This window comes from Hermetia illucens, chromosome 6, assembly GCF_905115235.1.
Source record: "Hermetia illucens chromosome 6, iHerIll2.2.curated.20191125, whole genome shotgun sequence".
Taxonomy (NCBI): domain Eukaryota; kingdom Metazoa; phylum Arthropoda; class Insecta; order Diptera; family Stratiomyidae; genus Hermetia; species Hermetia illucens.
Window position 1 is genome coordinate 86,046,291 of NC_051854.1, and position 13,433 is coordinate 86,059,723.

The following is a 13,433-nucleotide window of genomic DNA, read 5'->3' on the forward strand; positions in this document are numbered from 1 at the left end:
AGTTGGGTGGACTTGAAGAGGATGGTGCCTCTCGTATTTACATCGGCATGGCGAATCACTTTCCCCAGGGTCAGGTTAAAGAGGACGAATGATAGAGCATCCCCTTGTCTTAGACCGTTGTTGATGTTGAATGGTCTCGAGAGTGATCCTGCTGCTTTTATCAGCCATCGCATATTGATCAGGGTCAGCCTAGTTAGTCTTATCAATTTCGTCGGGATACCGAATTCTCTCGTGGCCATGTACAGTTTTACGCATGTTATGCTATCATCCGGATGGCTCAAGTGGTTAGAGCGCTGGGCTATCGTAGCGGAAGGTCGCGGTTCAAATCTCGCTGGGGGCAGAGGAATTTGTTATCGTGATTGGATGTCGGACACCAGACGACTCAGCTGTGAATGAGTACCTGAGTCAAATCAGGTTAATAATCTCGGGCGAGCGCAATCCTGACCACATTGCCTCCCACAGTGTACTGTGGTGTACCGTTACGGTCTTGAATGAAGTGCTCTAACACACTTCAAGGCCTTGATCCAATATGGATTGTTGCGCCAACGATTATTATTATTATTATTATGCTATCATAGGCTTGAAAGTCGATGAAAAGATGGTGCAACTGATGTCCATATTCCAATAATTTTTCCATCGCATGCCGCAGAGAGAAAATCTGATCTGTTGCTGATTTGCCTGGAGTGAAGCCTCTTTGGCATGGGCCAGTGGTTTTCTGAGCGTATGGGCCTAGCAAGATAGCGGAGAATATCTTATAGATGATACTCAGCAATGTGATACCTCTATAATTTGTGCACTGCGTGATATCTCCCTTTTTATGTATGAGACAGATAATGCCTCGTTGACAGTCGTCAGGCATTGACTGGCTGCCCCATACTTTGAGCATCAGTTGATGAACTACTTGGTGTAATTAGTCGCCTCTATATTTAACCAATTCGGCTGTAATTCCATCGGCTCCTGGCGACTTATGGTTTTTAAGCCGATGAATAAGACGGACTGTTCTTTCTATGCTTGGTGATGGCAGCATTTATCCGTTGTCTTCAGTTGCCGGGACCTCCAACTCGCTGATATTGTGGTTGTTGAGCAGTTCATCAAAATACTCAACCCATCGCTCCAATATGCCCATTCTGTCGGAAATCAGATTTCTTTCTTTGTCTCGGCAGGATGAGCATTGAGGTGTATAAGGCTTCATCCTACTGACTTGTTGGTAAAACTTCCGCGCCTGGTGCGGTTGCTTCCTGTACTTTTCGAGTTCACAGACTTGTTGGTTCTCCCAGGCTTCCTTTTTCCGTCTGTGAAGCCATTTCTCCGCTTGCCGGAGTTCGTGATAAGTCTTTGCGCGTGCCCGCGTTCTTTGAGAATGCAACATTAGTCGGTATGCAGCATTCATCCGCTCTGTAGCTAACTTACATTCACCGTCAAACCAGCCGTTCCGACTTTTCTTGCGGCTGGGGCCAAGTACGTTTGTGACCGTATCAATGATAACGTTCTTCAGGTGGTTGTGAAGATCATTTGTTGATGCTTCATCTCCAGGATCTCTGTTGACTGTGGTTATTGCGGTATCCATTTCCCCCTTATAGGTGTTACGGTATTCACTCTCACCTGATTGTCACAGGGGATTGTAGGTGGTGTCGTAATTCGAGCTCGAAGCACTACGCTAACGAGATAGTGGTCCGAGTCTATATTAATAATAATAATCATCATCATTGGCGCAACAATCCATATTGGATGGGCCTCGAAGTGTGTTAGAGCACTTCATTCCAGACCGTAACGATACACTACAGTATACTGTAGGAGGCAATGTGGTCAGCATTGCGCTCGCCCGAAATTATTACCCTGATTTGACTCAGGTACTCATTCACATCTGAGTCGACTGGTATCCGACGTCAAATCACGATACAGATTCCACTGCCACCAGTGAGATTTGAACCGCGACGTTCCGTACGACAGCCTTGCGTTCTAACCACTCAGCTATCCGGACACACCGAGTCTATATTGGCCCCGCTATATGTTCTGATATTCATCGAGACTGAGCGGTGGCGGCGTTCAATCAACTCGTGGTCAATTTGGTTGAAAGTGGTCCCGTCTGCCTCACGTTTGTAGACCGCTTTCCGCGCAAACCAGGTACTTCCAATAACCATTTCGTGCGATACTGCTAACTGAATAATCCGCAGTCCGTTATCATTGGTATCCCTATGTACGCTATGGGAGCCGACGTATCGCCTGAAAACGGGCTTCGTCCCTACTGACTGTTGAAATCTCCAAGTATGATTTTGATATCATACTTGGGACAGGCTTCGAGGGTCCGCTCAACTGCCTCGTAGAAGATATCCTTCTCCGACTCTGCAGTCTCCTCTGTAGGGGCGTGAACGTTTATGAGGCCTATATTTCTAAACTTGCCTCGCAAATGTAGAGTGCATAACCTTTCGCTTATATTTTCAAAGCCGATAACAGCAGGGTTCATTTTTTGGCTGACTAAGAAACCTACTCCGAGCACATTGTTTTAGTGGATGGCCACTATAATATATGGTGTAGCGGCTCTTCTCCAGGAAACCGGTCCCTGTTCATCGCATCTTTTGTAACGTTGTTACATCAGCCTTATATTGGGACAGGATATCGGCTAGCTGCTTGGCATCTCCATCTCTGTACAGGGAGTGCACGTTCCATGAGAAAATGAACAAATCGACGACGATGTTATAAAGTGGGTGCGGAAACCCCACCTTTTAAATGCAGCGGCAAGCATATATATCATCCAACAACGGAGGCAGGTAACCTTAAATCACAATGAAGGAAACGGTGCAACCACCCTGGTTAAAAAAGGTATGCAGCAGGTAATAAAAACTAAAAAGGATTGAAAATTAATATAAAACTAAAAACTTCACTACATACAGTTTGCATTTACCGTTGCGTTGATTACACCCGCCTGATTGGGATTCTGGCGCAGTTGTTTTTCTTTAGAAATGGCATTTTAATGCCATTTAGATTTTACTATTTTTTAGGAAAATTTAAAATTGGGTAGTTTATTTTTATCCAAGACACATTCGATATAAATAAATAAAGATTTGATTCTTATCATTAGAGAGCTTTTTAGGGACATCTAGCGTTTCAATGCTGAATGAGATCTCATTGAACAACGATCCCTAGCGCTGAATTCATTCATCCCGAGCTGTCAGCTGGTCTGATAGCAAAGTACATAGTTGGAAGTTGTTTATGAATTAGGTTCTGTGCGGGTTCCGCGGGGACACATTTTACGATTAAGTGCTTTAATAGGACAGACATCATGTTCAAGTCAAAGGTAGCCTTAAGGTGAGTAGCAGTGTGTTCATTTGCTGGTGTCTGGTATCATTTCTTCGTTGACAAAGTGAGTTTGGCTCGTCAGCAACGTGCAAAGCAGGTATGGAATTTGGAATCGTGGATGTCGATCTTGTTGGTTGTCACGCGCCGGTTGTCAGCGTTAGCGAATGCAAAGAAAATGTGGACGTTCGCTTGGTTGAAGTACTGGGTGAGCTAACTCACGAACCAATGGGAGGAAATTGCTTTTTTCGTTACGCTAATTGAATTTATCGGTCTGATTCCGTGGATTGAGGAAAATATCCAATTCTAATGTGCTACAAACTGGCCACATCTGGGATTTCAAAGAGTCTGCTTAGGTTTACGATAAAAACTTAAAATGTCTAGCATTGACTATGTACTGAGCCAGAAAGCCAAAAAGCAGTAAAAGCCGAGTTAAAAACACGGAAATTTCGGAAGATTTGCTCTCGCCTGTGATATTACCCTTATGTGACTCAGGTAGCTTCCGCAGCTGAGTTGACTGGTAATCGACATCCAGCCACGATAGAATTAAATACCTAATTTTTCTAGTTCAGTTGCTTTGGACAAACACCATATGTGAAATTTGCATTTGTTGATAATTTAAGGCAATAAAAGGCTCATACTTCGCTAGTCATAGTGAACTGGGGTTTTTCTGGAATTGATGAATCAAGGAGCTCCTAAAAGCAGAACTGACAACCAGTTCGTCTTGTCGTGGTTATGGAGGCCAAGATGTGGTCTTGCCCAGCGGCGTACTACGCTCGAAATAAGAACGTTCGAGGTGCGTATATCGTCCGACTCATCGTCGACAAGTGTTCAAGGACATCACTTCGAAACTCGATGACACGGATCTAAATATTCAAGTCGAACGACAAGGTGGTGGATTATATCGTCTTAACCAATGTTCGTGGTTACTTCAAACGTACTTCGGCTCCCTCTACGATTTCCCGAGACGCCCGCACTCCTCCTCTACAGTTCTGCGCCAAGTGCCCTTGGGGCCAACCATTCGCTGGTCATCTTGGGAGATTGGATTCCAAAGCATGGTGTAGCCTGTAATGCAATTGTCGCCCCTCCTTAATGTGTGACCTATCCACTGCCACTTCCGCCTTCCGAACACAGTGGGTACGATTGCCAGGCCTGTGCGCCGACCAAGTTCTTCGTTTGAGATAGTGCCAGGCTAGTGCACTCGGATGACACGACGCAGATAGGTATTGATGAAAGTTAGGACCTTTTGGTACCATTGGAGTTCACTTTCCCTGTGTTACTGCAATATAGCAACACAGAAAGAACACTGGCGCAGAATAGTCTCAACTTGATCTTGGTGTTAAGACAACTGCATTTCCAGATTTTAGACAGCGCAGAGAAAGCTGATCTAGCGCTCTTAATGCGTCCGATGAAATCCAGTTTGGTGCCACCGTCCGTAGAAACCACGTTTCCTAGATATAGAAATTGGTCAACGCGTTCGTTGCTTTGCCCGTTAATGCAGATAGGAAGAGAGCGTTGATCCTTCAGACTGAGAATCTTGATTTTGTTGGTATTTCCATCCTTCCTTCCAAATCCAAAGTCATTTGGCCAAGGTCCATGACTCGGTGAGAGAGCAAGCAGATGTCATCAGCGTAGTCGGGATGTTTGAAGAAAGATGTCATTGTCCATTGAACTCCTTCGGACAAAGCAGCTTGAAGAACGTCACCGATAACAAGAAGAAATAATATCGGTGACGGGACTTCAAAATTCTCCATGCAGCATGTGACATTTTGCGCCATCATGTGTCGCTCTGATAATAGCTATTAGTTTCTCTGGAATGCTTTTCCTGCGTAGAGTACTACAGATATATTTCTTGTTCACGCTATGGGAAGTTTTCTCAAAATCGAAGAAGAGCAGATGCAGCGAAGATGTAAACTCCGCGCACTGTTTTAAAATAATTCATAGGGTGTTGATGTGGTTAATGCAGGAGGATGGGGAGTGAAAACCAGCCTCTGTCCATCAAGCTTTCAAGATGTCCTTTGTTACGTTCCAGGATTATTTCAGCCATTATCTTTGGAATGGCAGGGAGCACGCAGATATCCTGCCAATTGTCACACCCCAACCGGTGTCCTTCTTTGTGGTTATTGATGATCATCCTCTTCCACTTTTTGAGGAAGGTCTCGGATTCCCAAGGTTTCCGTGCGAGTGGAAGCAGCAGATCAGTATTAACTGCAGGTGCAGCGATAAATAACTCTGTGGAAGACCTTCAAGCCCAGCGGCTTTACTCCGTTTGAGTACATTGATGGTCGAAATGATTTCTCTTTTGCTTGGAGGAACAGTTCGTATCCGCATGTTATGGTGACTAGTTATTTCATCCACAAGAGGAGGAACTTCACCGGATGTGATACGGTTAAGAACCGTGGTGGAGTGTTCTTTCCACCTCTTCAGTTCCTCATCATTGTGGATGAAAGGTCGACCGTTGACATCCTTTACAGGTCCATCGAAGGATTTGCGATCACGTGCAACCTCCTTCGTGGTGCGGTATACATTCCTGAAATCATTGCGCTCTGCGGCATCTTCCGCTTCCCTGATCAGCGCAATAGCAATAGCAAATAGCGGGATTTCACTCGGTATCGAAGTTGGAGTGCGTTACGTTCGCCATCGCTCGCAGCGGTCAATAGAACCTTCAATTCCTTCCGTTCATTGATCCACTTCCACAATTCGCAGTCAGCTAGATGTGGGATGTGGCTGATGACCTGTGTAGCACCCGAGAAAAGAGCACTTTTGATGGCGGCCCACTGTCGAGGGGCAGCTGGCTCATACAAGCAGTCGATGTTGAACTTAGGGGGTCACAGCTTGCCAACTCTGCGAGAAGTGGCGGATGCAACACGCAAGCGAACATAAGCGACCATCAGATGATGATCCCTTTCGAGCCCGATGTCAGCCCCTGTCTTGTTACGCACATCCAACAGACAATTCCTAAATCTGCCGCTGGTTGGGAAGTGGTCGATGTGATTGTTCGTACGGCGTTTACTGCAATCAAAGCTGTTACTAATCTTGGTGGGATGTAAATTCAAAAAATTTGCTTAAACCCCTTTTTTTTATTTTCAGATTTTTATCCAGCTATGCCCAACATCACAAAATCGCCGTGAAACCAATCAACAAACTGTTAATAGCCAATCGAGGTGAAATTGCATGCAGAATCATAAAAACCGCTCGTCGACTAGGTGTGCGAACAGTAGCCATTTACTCAGATGCCGACCATAAATCTTTGCACATGGAATCTGCGGACGAGGCTTACAATGTGGGCCCAGCTGCTTCACAACAGTCTTATCTTCGCGGTGATAAAATAATTGAGATTGCCAAAAAGTCGAATTGTCAAGCCATTCATCCTGGTTACGGGTTTTTATCGGAAAGCGTTGAGTTTGCGGAAAAATGCGAGAGTGAAGGAGTCATTTTTATGGGGCCACCTGCAAGTGCTATTAGAGATATGGGAATCAAGAGTACATCGAAACATATAATGTCAGCAGCAGGCGTTCCGGTTATCAACGGATATCATGGTGATGATCAAAGTGATGAAAAATTAACTGAAGAAGCAGCGAAAATTGGATTTCCGCTGATGATTAAGGCCGTGAGAGGCGGGGGAGGCAAAGTAAGTAGTCGATTTGCATAAGTGTGAATTCTATTAGGGTGCATTTTTACAGTCCCCTATCTGATCCCTGTGACATATTTCCCATTCCTATGTGTCTGCGCTCTTACCCAATGTGATTAAACACAGGAAACCTAAGAAACGCTGAGACAGTTAGTTAAATTTGAAAATTCTAAACTTCTGCGCTCGTTTGCAAAGTCATTGATAAATAAAGCGCATGCTTAAATAGTGCCAAAGCCGCCTAAGATCGCACAAATTTTAAATGTTTCTGACCATATTCTCAACTCCTGGTCAATTTTACTAAACTCGCTTTCTTCTAATTTACTGTATGTGTACGTAAATATTTTCCCTCGTTGTCTAACTCTTTTGATTCGAGCACATACACCGCAGAATTCTGGTGTTAATATTGAGGTTGATGGAACGAGTGACCGGGCCTACGAATTACTCGATTGCCTATAAATAGAAGGGGCTTTTTGGTTAAAGAAGGGTTCACTTTACGGATGCATTTTTCAGAAAAAGGTTGTTTGGATCATCAGTGTGAGTTATTCCAGGACTATCTTCCTGTAATTTTGTGAACACTCAACCTAAGATTCAAAAGCTTCGGCGAATAGACTATGCTGAGGATTACAAGTTACAAACATCTGCAAAAATGCAAAGTGGAAGCCAAATGAACACCTGGGAAATGCCAGGCTAAACTGAAGAACTTATTGGACAGTGTACAATGCGCGCTACCTTCAGAAGCTACAGGACACGCTCAGTCGTGGTCGGTTTTGCCATTTTATTTTATCAAATGCCTGATCTGGATGCAATCGCGAGAACATCAGTTGTGGAACGCCACTTCATTCAGGTTGCGTTAATGCGTGATACAATTTCATAACGCAGTTCGCCATTGGCTGATAGCATTGACCCGAGATATTTAAATTGCTCAGTTTTGGGCGGGTGACTGTCATTGACAGTGATTGTGCCTGTTTCATGGGGATCGTTCTTCAAAACCCCAGTTTTATTCAGATCAATCTGAGACCGTGTTGCATGAGGCGATCATTTCATTTTTGGACAAGTTACTTGAAATCATTTTTGCTATTAGACGCTAGGAAAGCATCATCTGCACAAAGCAGTGAATAGGACATTTGACTTTGATGTCCCGTGTGAGGGTGCCTATAAGGTAGTGCTGTAGAGAGTATTTTTTTTTGGAGTAGGGTAGGTGAATGCATTTAGGCACAGAGTGTTGGACTCCCGCAACAGTACGCTGTCGGACTACCAACTAAACACTTCCCTGTCATTAGAGAACTAGCCTGGGACCGTTTGACACATTACTTGAGGCTAGCCCTGCCGCTCTCCCGGCTTTGGAAGTCTTCAAGTCAGGGAATCCCTTTCACCAACGGGAGGGGAGGAGAGGGGAGGGAGGGAGTTGTTAGTTCAGGGAACCCTTTACCATCCGATCTCTCCGCCGGTCGAGTTCAATCTTCTTCGCAATAAGAAGAGCCCGAACGTAATGCGCAACACGATTCCAGCTGCCGGCGTTCTTCAGCATTTCTCTGACAATGTTGTCTAGAGAGTGCTCCCCTGTATCTGCACAAAGCTGCCGACGAAAGCCGTCCTACCTCTCGCAAGAGAAAAAAGTGTGTTCAGAGTCGTCCGCCGCTCCATCGCAGAAAACACAAGGAGATCGCGCTTTCCCAATTCTGTGCAGGTAAGACTGAAAACCTCCATGCTCGTTTAGAAGTTGAGTAACGAAGTAATGAATCTCACCGTGCGTTCGGTTCAACTACGGGTCTAAATTGTCGATGAGCCGCGCAGTCCATCTGCCTCTTGGCTCAATTTGCCAAGAGAGTTGCCACTCAGTAAGGATGCGTTGACGTTATTCACGGGCAACCACCTCTCTTAGGCTCTCGCTTTTAAGGCGGTAGATAGCTTTGCGCTCCTCGAAAAGGAGGTCAACGAGGATCATTCCCGCGATCACCATCACGGCCAATTCGGAGACGGTGCGATAAGTAGACGCCACTCATAAAGCTCCCCGCCTCTGCACTTGAGCAAGGTGCTTACGATGCACCTCCTTGTGAAGGGCATCATGACTACTTCGGTTTTTTTTTCCAGCACAAGAGCAGTCATCCATCCGCTTACCCGTCTCATCAATATGCCAAGTGTGCTTTGCGCCTGTTTAACAGTGCGCCCGGCAACAAGTGCCGCAACGTCGTCTGCATAACCGACCAGGCTTGACTTTTCGGGCATATCGAGTCTCAGCAAACTATCGTAGGAAGCGTTCCAGAGGTCCCGCCCTAGGATGGATATCCCTGTGCTAGTCCAAACGTCTCATAGAGTAGGGAGTGGTCTTTCAGATAATCCCAAAATATCCGCAAGAGATAGCTTGGCACGAGGAATGAGTTTTCTAATGTGCCTAGCATATCGGTCCATCTTACGGAATTGAAGGCATTTCTGACATCAAGCGTTATGAGGAGCACTATCCGTCGAGATCGGCGGCTGTGTTCCTCGGCTCGATGAACCGCATCTATGACCTTCATAATAGCATCCACTGCGGATCTGCCTGGTCTGAACCGGAACTGCCTTGGGGATAAGTCCCCGGCAGCGCGGATCGCTTTAGCGAGTCTACTCATGATGAGCTTCTCGAGCACTTTCCCGGCCGTGTCAAGCATACACAGCGGTCGGTATGTAGATTGGCCCTTCGGGCCTCCTTTACCCTTGCTGATCACCACGAATCTGGCCACTTTCTAACGACAAGGAAAAATGCTCTCCTTCAAGCACGCCTCAAGCAGTAATTCTGGTCCTTGACGGAACACAAGTTTGTAAACTTCCGCCGGGATGCCATCAGGGCCTGACGTCTTCTTGTATTTCATAGTAAGTACCGCTTTTTCGAGCTCCCTCATTGTGAAAGGGGGGCAATCCTCGATGCTTTTCGTGCTATTGACATCAACCCGTACAGGGTGTCCGCACAATGCGGTCCATCTGGTCAGTACTTAGGGCGCAGAGCCTCCGCAGAGCCCCGATTTTCCGAGTGACAAGCTTATAGCCAAGTTCCCACGGGTCCTCATTCAGCTCGTTGACAAGGGTCTGCCAGCCACGACCTTTGCTTTTATTTATAGCGCTGCGGAGTCTCCTTTTTGCTGATCTATACTGTGCCTTCATGGCGCATGCCTCTTCGTTGGGGTGGAAACGTTGTGCCAAACGACGGAGCTTATGACACTTCCTCCGTAGGTCGGCAATTTCTGCCGTCCACCAGTACATAGAAGACTTGTCGCGGCTGGGGCCCCTGTGGGGCATTAAAGCCTCACACGTCGTCGTTATCAGGTTTATCGCTGAATTTACGACGGATGGAGCGCCATCGAGTGCGACTCTGTTTGCTCCAAGAACTTCGACGAACTTCCCGATGTTCACCCTCGTGACATTCCACAGGCAGGGGGAGCGTAGCGTTGGTGCTCGCCGGCAAGTAGCGTCAACCACTTCGAACGCGATGTACTAGTGATCACTTGCCGAGAAGTCTTCTAGGATTCGCCACCCGCCCATTGATGATGCCAGAGATTCTAACGCAAAAGTGATGTCAGGAATTCTTCCTTCACAGCCTGGGCGCTCCCCCCTCTCTCACAAGACTACTCTTTGTTTTTGTAATGGACGTTAGCCCACGGGACATCCAAAGTCCAGTGCTCTAGATACTGCTTTATGCAGATGATGTCCTATCGCCTCATAGCAAAGTTGATCCCGAGCAACTTGTCCAAAAATGGAATGATCGTCTCATGCAACACGATCTCAGATTGAATCTGAATAAAATTGAATTTTTGCCAATTGATCCCCATCCCCACTGTCACTGTCATTGGCAGTGACCTGCCCAAAACTGAGCAATTTAAATATTTCGGATCATTGCTATGCTACGTTATAAAATTGCTTCACGCATTAGTACACCTGGATGAAGTTGCGTTATACAGCAGGTGTTCTTTGTGATCGTCGTATTAATGAACGTCTCAAATACAAAATTTACCGCAGGATTGTTCGCCCTGTGTCCCTCTATGGCTCTGAGTCTTAACCGACTATAAATGATAATGAACGGCGTCTCGCGGTAATGGAGACGAAGATGTTGCGCTGGACTAATCGCGTAGCTTATTGATGGTCCACCGTATATGTCTGCTTTTTCTCATTATTGTCTTTAAAATTTTCCAGGAGAAAAGTTTGGAATATACAAAGTCATAATTTCATTGCTTAGGGTATGCGAATAGTTGACAAAATGGAAGATTTCATTGGTGCATTGAACTCTGCAAGGAATGAATCTCAAAAATCCTTTGGTGATAGTTCCGTACTCTTGGAGCGATTTGTTCGTTCACCGAGACACGTTGAAGTGCAGGTGTTTGCAGATCAACATGGAAATGCAGTGTATCTGTTCGAACGTGACTGTTCTGTTCAGAGGAGACATCAGAAAATTATTGAAGAAGCTCCAGCGGTCAGTATATTCTTACATGAAAAAAACCATGTTCTGACGAGTTTTCGTTTTAGCCTGGTATTTCGGACGATCTGAGAAAGGAGTTGGGTGAAGCAGCCGTTCGAGCAGCGAAAGCTGTTGGTTATGTTGGAGCTGGAACTGTAGAGTTTATTCTGGATAAAAACGATCTTTCGTTTCATTTCATGGAAATGAATACTCGTCTTCAAGTTGAACATCCAATCACTGAAATGATTACAGGGACTGATTTGGTTGAATGGCAAATTCGTATTGCTTCAGGAGAGCCGCTTCCAGTTACTCAAGAGGATATTGTCCGGCGTGGACATGCATTTGAGGCTAGAATTTATGCTGAGAATCCGAGGTAGGGTTGATTTGAAGTGGCACGGAATTTAGAATATACATCTATCTTTTCTAGGGAAGGCTTTTTGCCTGGAGCCGGTCCTCTTCAGCATTTAACAACACCTCCGGCCAGCGAGTTTGTGCGTATTGAAACTGGAGTACGTCAAGGTGATGAGGTCTCTGTGCATTATGACCCCATGATTGCAAAGTTGGTCGTTTGGGGCAAAAACAGAACACAGGCCCTGGACAGCTTAATCGCGAGATTACGAGAGTATCATGTAAGTGTTCATTTTGTTTTGGAAAGAAGCAGCCTTAATTGATTTTTTTTCTCTAGATTGCGGGACTAGAAACAAATGTAAACTTTCTAATCGACTTAGCTAATCATCCATATTTCCGTAGTGGTGACGTCCACACCGGTTTTATAGATGAACATTTTAACAGTTTATTCCCTAAAATCGAAATGAGCGACAAACAGTTATCCCAAACTGCCATCGCTTTAGTTCTTAATGAATTGAATGCCGCTGAAATGAATTCAAATGTCAATGCTAACGGAAAAGTGGACACATTCACCTCCGCCGTTGGTTTTCGAATTAACCATGATTTAATTCGACAATTCAAGTTTAAATTCAATGGGAAAGGTAGGTAGAGACATTACAAACTTTAACAATTTGCAGAGTTTGTGCTTGATTGACTTTTCATTGATACCATTATTTTTATAGAGCATATTGTCGCTCTGAAAGTGACTGATGAGGCAACGGAAGTTAAAGTCGGGGACGGCGATTGGATTGTTATTAATGCTGAAGCAACCACTGAAAATGGTCGGGTTAATGTTCGTTGCAATATTGGGGGTACAGTGTCCAACTATAGCGTTGTGATTGATCCAGAAGGAGTGAACCTTTTTGATGAAGTGAGATATCCTGACACACATTGAGCACTATATTTTGATTACATCAATTTCCTATCCTTTCCTTTAGTTCGGCAAAACTCGCTTGGAATTTGTTCAGCCAAAATTCTTAACTTCTGTTTCCGATGTGGGTGGTGCAAGTGGATCTAAGTTAGTTTCACCTATGCCTGGTCTTTTGGAGAAATTGCACGTGAAGCCAGGTGATAAAGTCAAACAAGGAGACGCAGTAGCTGTTATTATTGGTAAGATTTTAAAAGCATTCATTGAGAACATACGCATTTTCTAATTGGTTATTTTTAATGCAGCAATGAAAATGGAATACATTTTGAAAGCTCCGAAGGATGCTACAGTGAAATCTGTTGGTGGCAAACCAGGAGATAATATTGGAAAAGGAGCTGTTGTAGTAGCTTTTGAAGAAGAGGAACAGTAATGGTGCCATGACCTCTTGTTATAAAAATACCAGATGATGCATTTATTTTTGTCAAATATTTTTAGAGAAAGTTTTATGTATAAAATATATAAAAAGTTGTTGAATTTTATAAGAGTTCTTTTTTGTTTAATTGACCTATTCTCTGTTATATTTAGTCACATACATTACCTTCGGGTTACTGCAGGTCGGTCACTTTCATCCAGGTCAACGGAATATATTTCCTTACTGTGTATGGTTCGGAGTAACAATCGCATCGTTTTGAATGATCATGTGAGCTCTAATCTCATTTATGTTATATGATCTTATCACACGGTCAGTTATTCCATTCCATTCCTATTACGTCAATATCGACAGCATTGGCTCTTCTTCCCCTACCTGTCTGCGCTCTTAGTCAATT

The 13,433-nt window shown here is 44.7% G+C and overlaps 1 protein-coding gene across 1 annotated transcript; it reads left to right on the forward strand.

Moving 5' to 3' along the window:
- Positions 1-3,167: 3,167 nt before the first annotated feature.
- LOC119659918 (methylcrotonoyl-CoA carboxylase subunit alpha, mitochondrial) lies at positions 3,168-13,128 on the forward strand. Its single transcript, XM_038068244.1, has 9 exons — positions 3,168-3,306; positions 6,385-6,925; positions 11,133-11,366; positions 11,420-11,724; positions 11,779-11,980; positions 12,037-12,340; positions 12,422-12,609; positions 12,677-12,848; positions 12,912-13,128. The coding sequence occupies exons 1-9, from the start codon at positions 3,281-3,283 to the stop codon at positions 13,034-13,036; spliced, it is 2,097 nt and encodes a 698-aa protein (XP_037924172.1). The 5' UTR covers positions 3,168-3,280; the 3' UTR covers positions 13,037-13,128.
- Positions 13,129-13,433: the final 305 nt, after the last annotated feature.

Bases quoted from the DNA above. Each gene is read 5' to 3' on its own strand.
- LOC119659918 (XM_038068244.1), top strand. From the start codon at position 3,281: ATGTTCAAGTCAAAGGTAGCCTTAAG. The intron at 11,367-11,419 runs GTCAGTATATTC...TTTTCGTTTTAG, and splicing joins TTATTGAAGAAGCTCCAGCG to CCTGGTATTTCGGACGATCT. The intron at 12,341-12,421 runs GTAGGTAGAGAC...TTATTTTTATAG, and splicing joins GTTTAAATTCAATGGGAAAG to AGCATATTGTCGCTCTGAAA.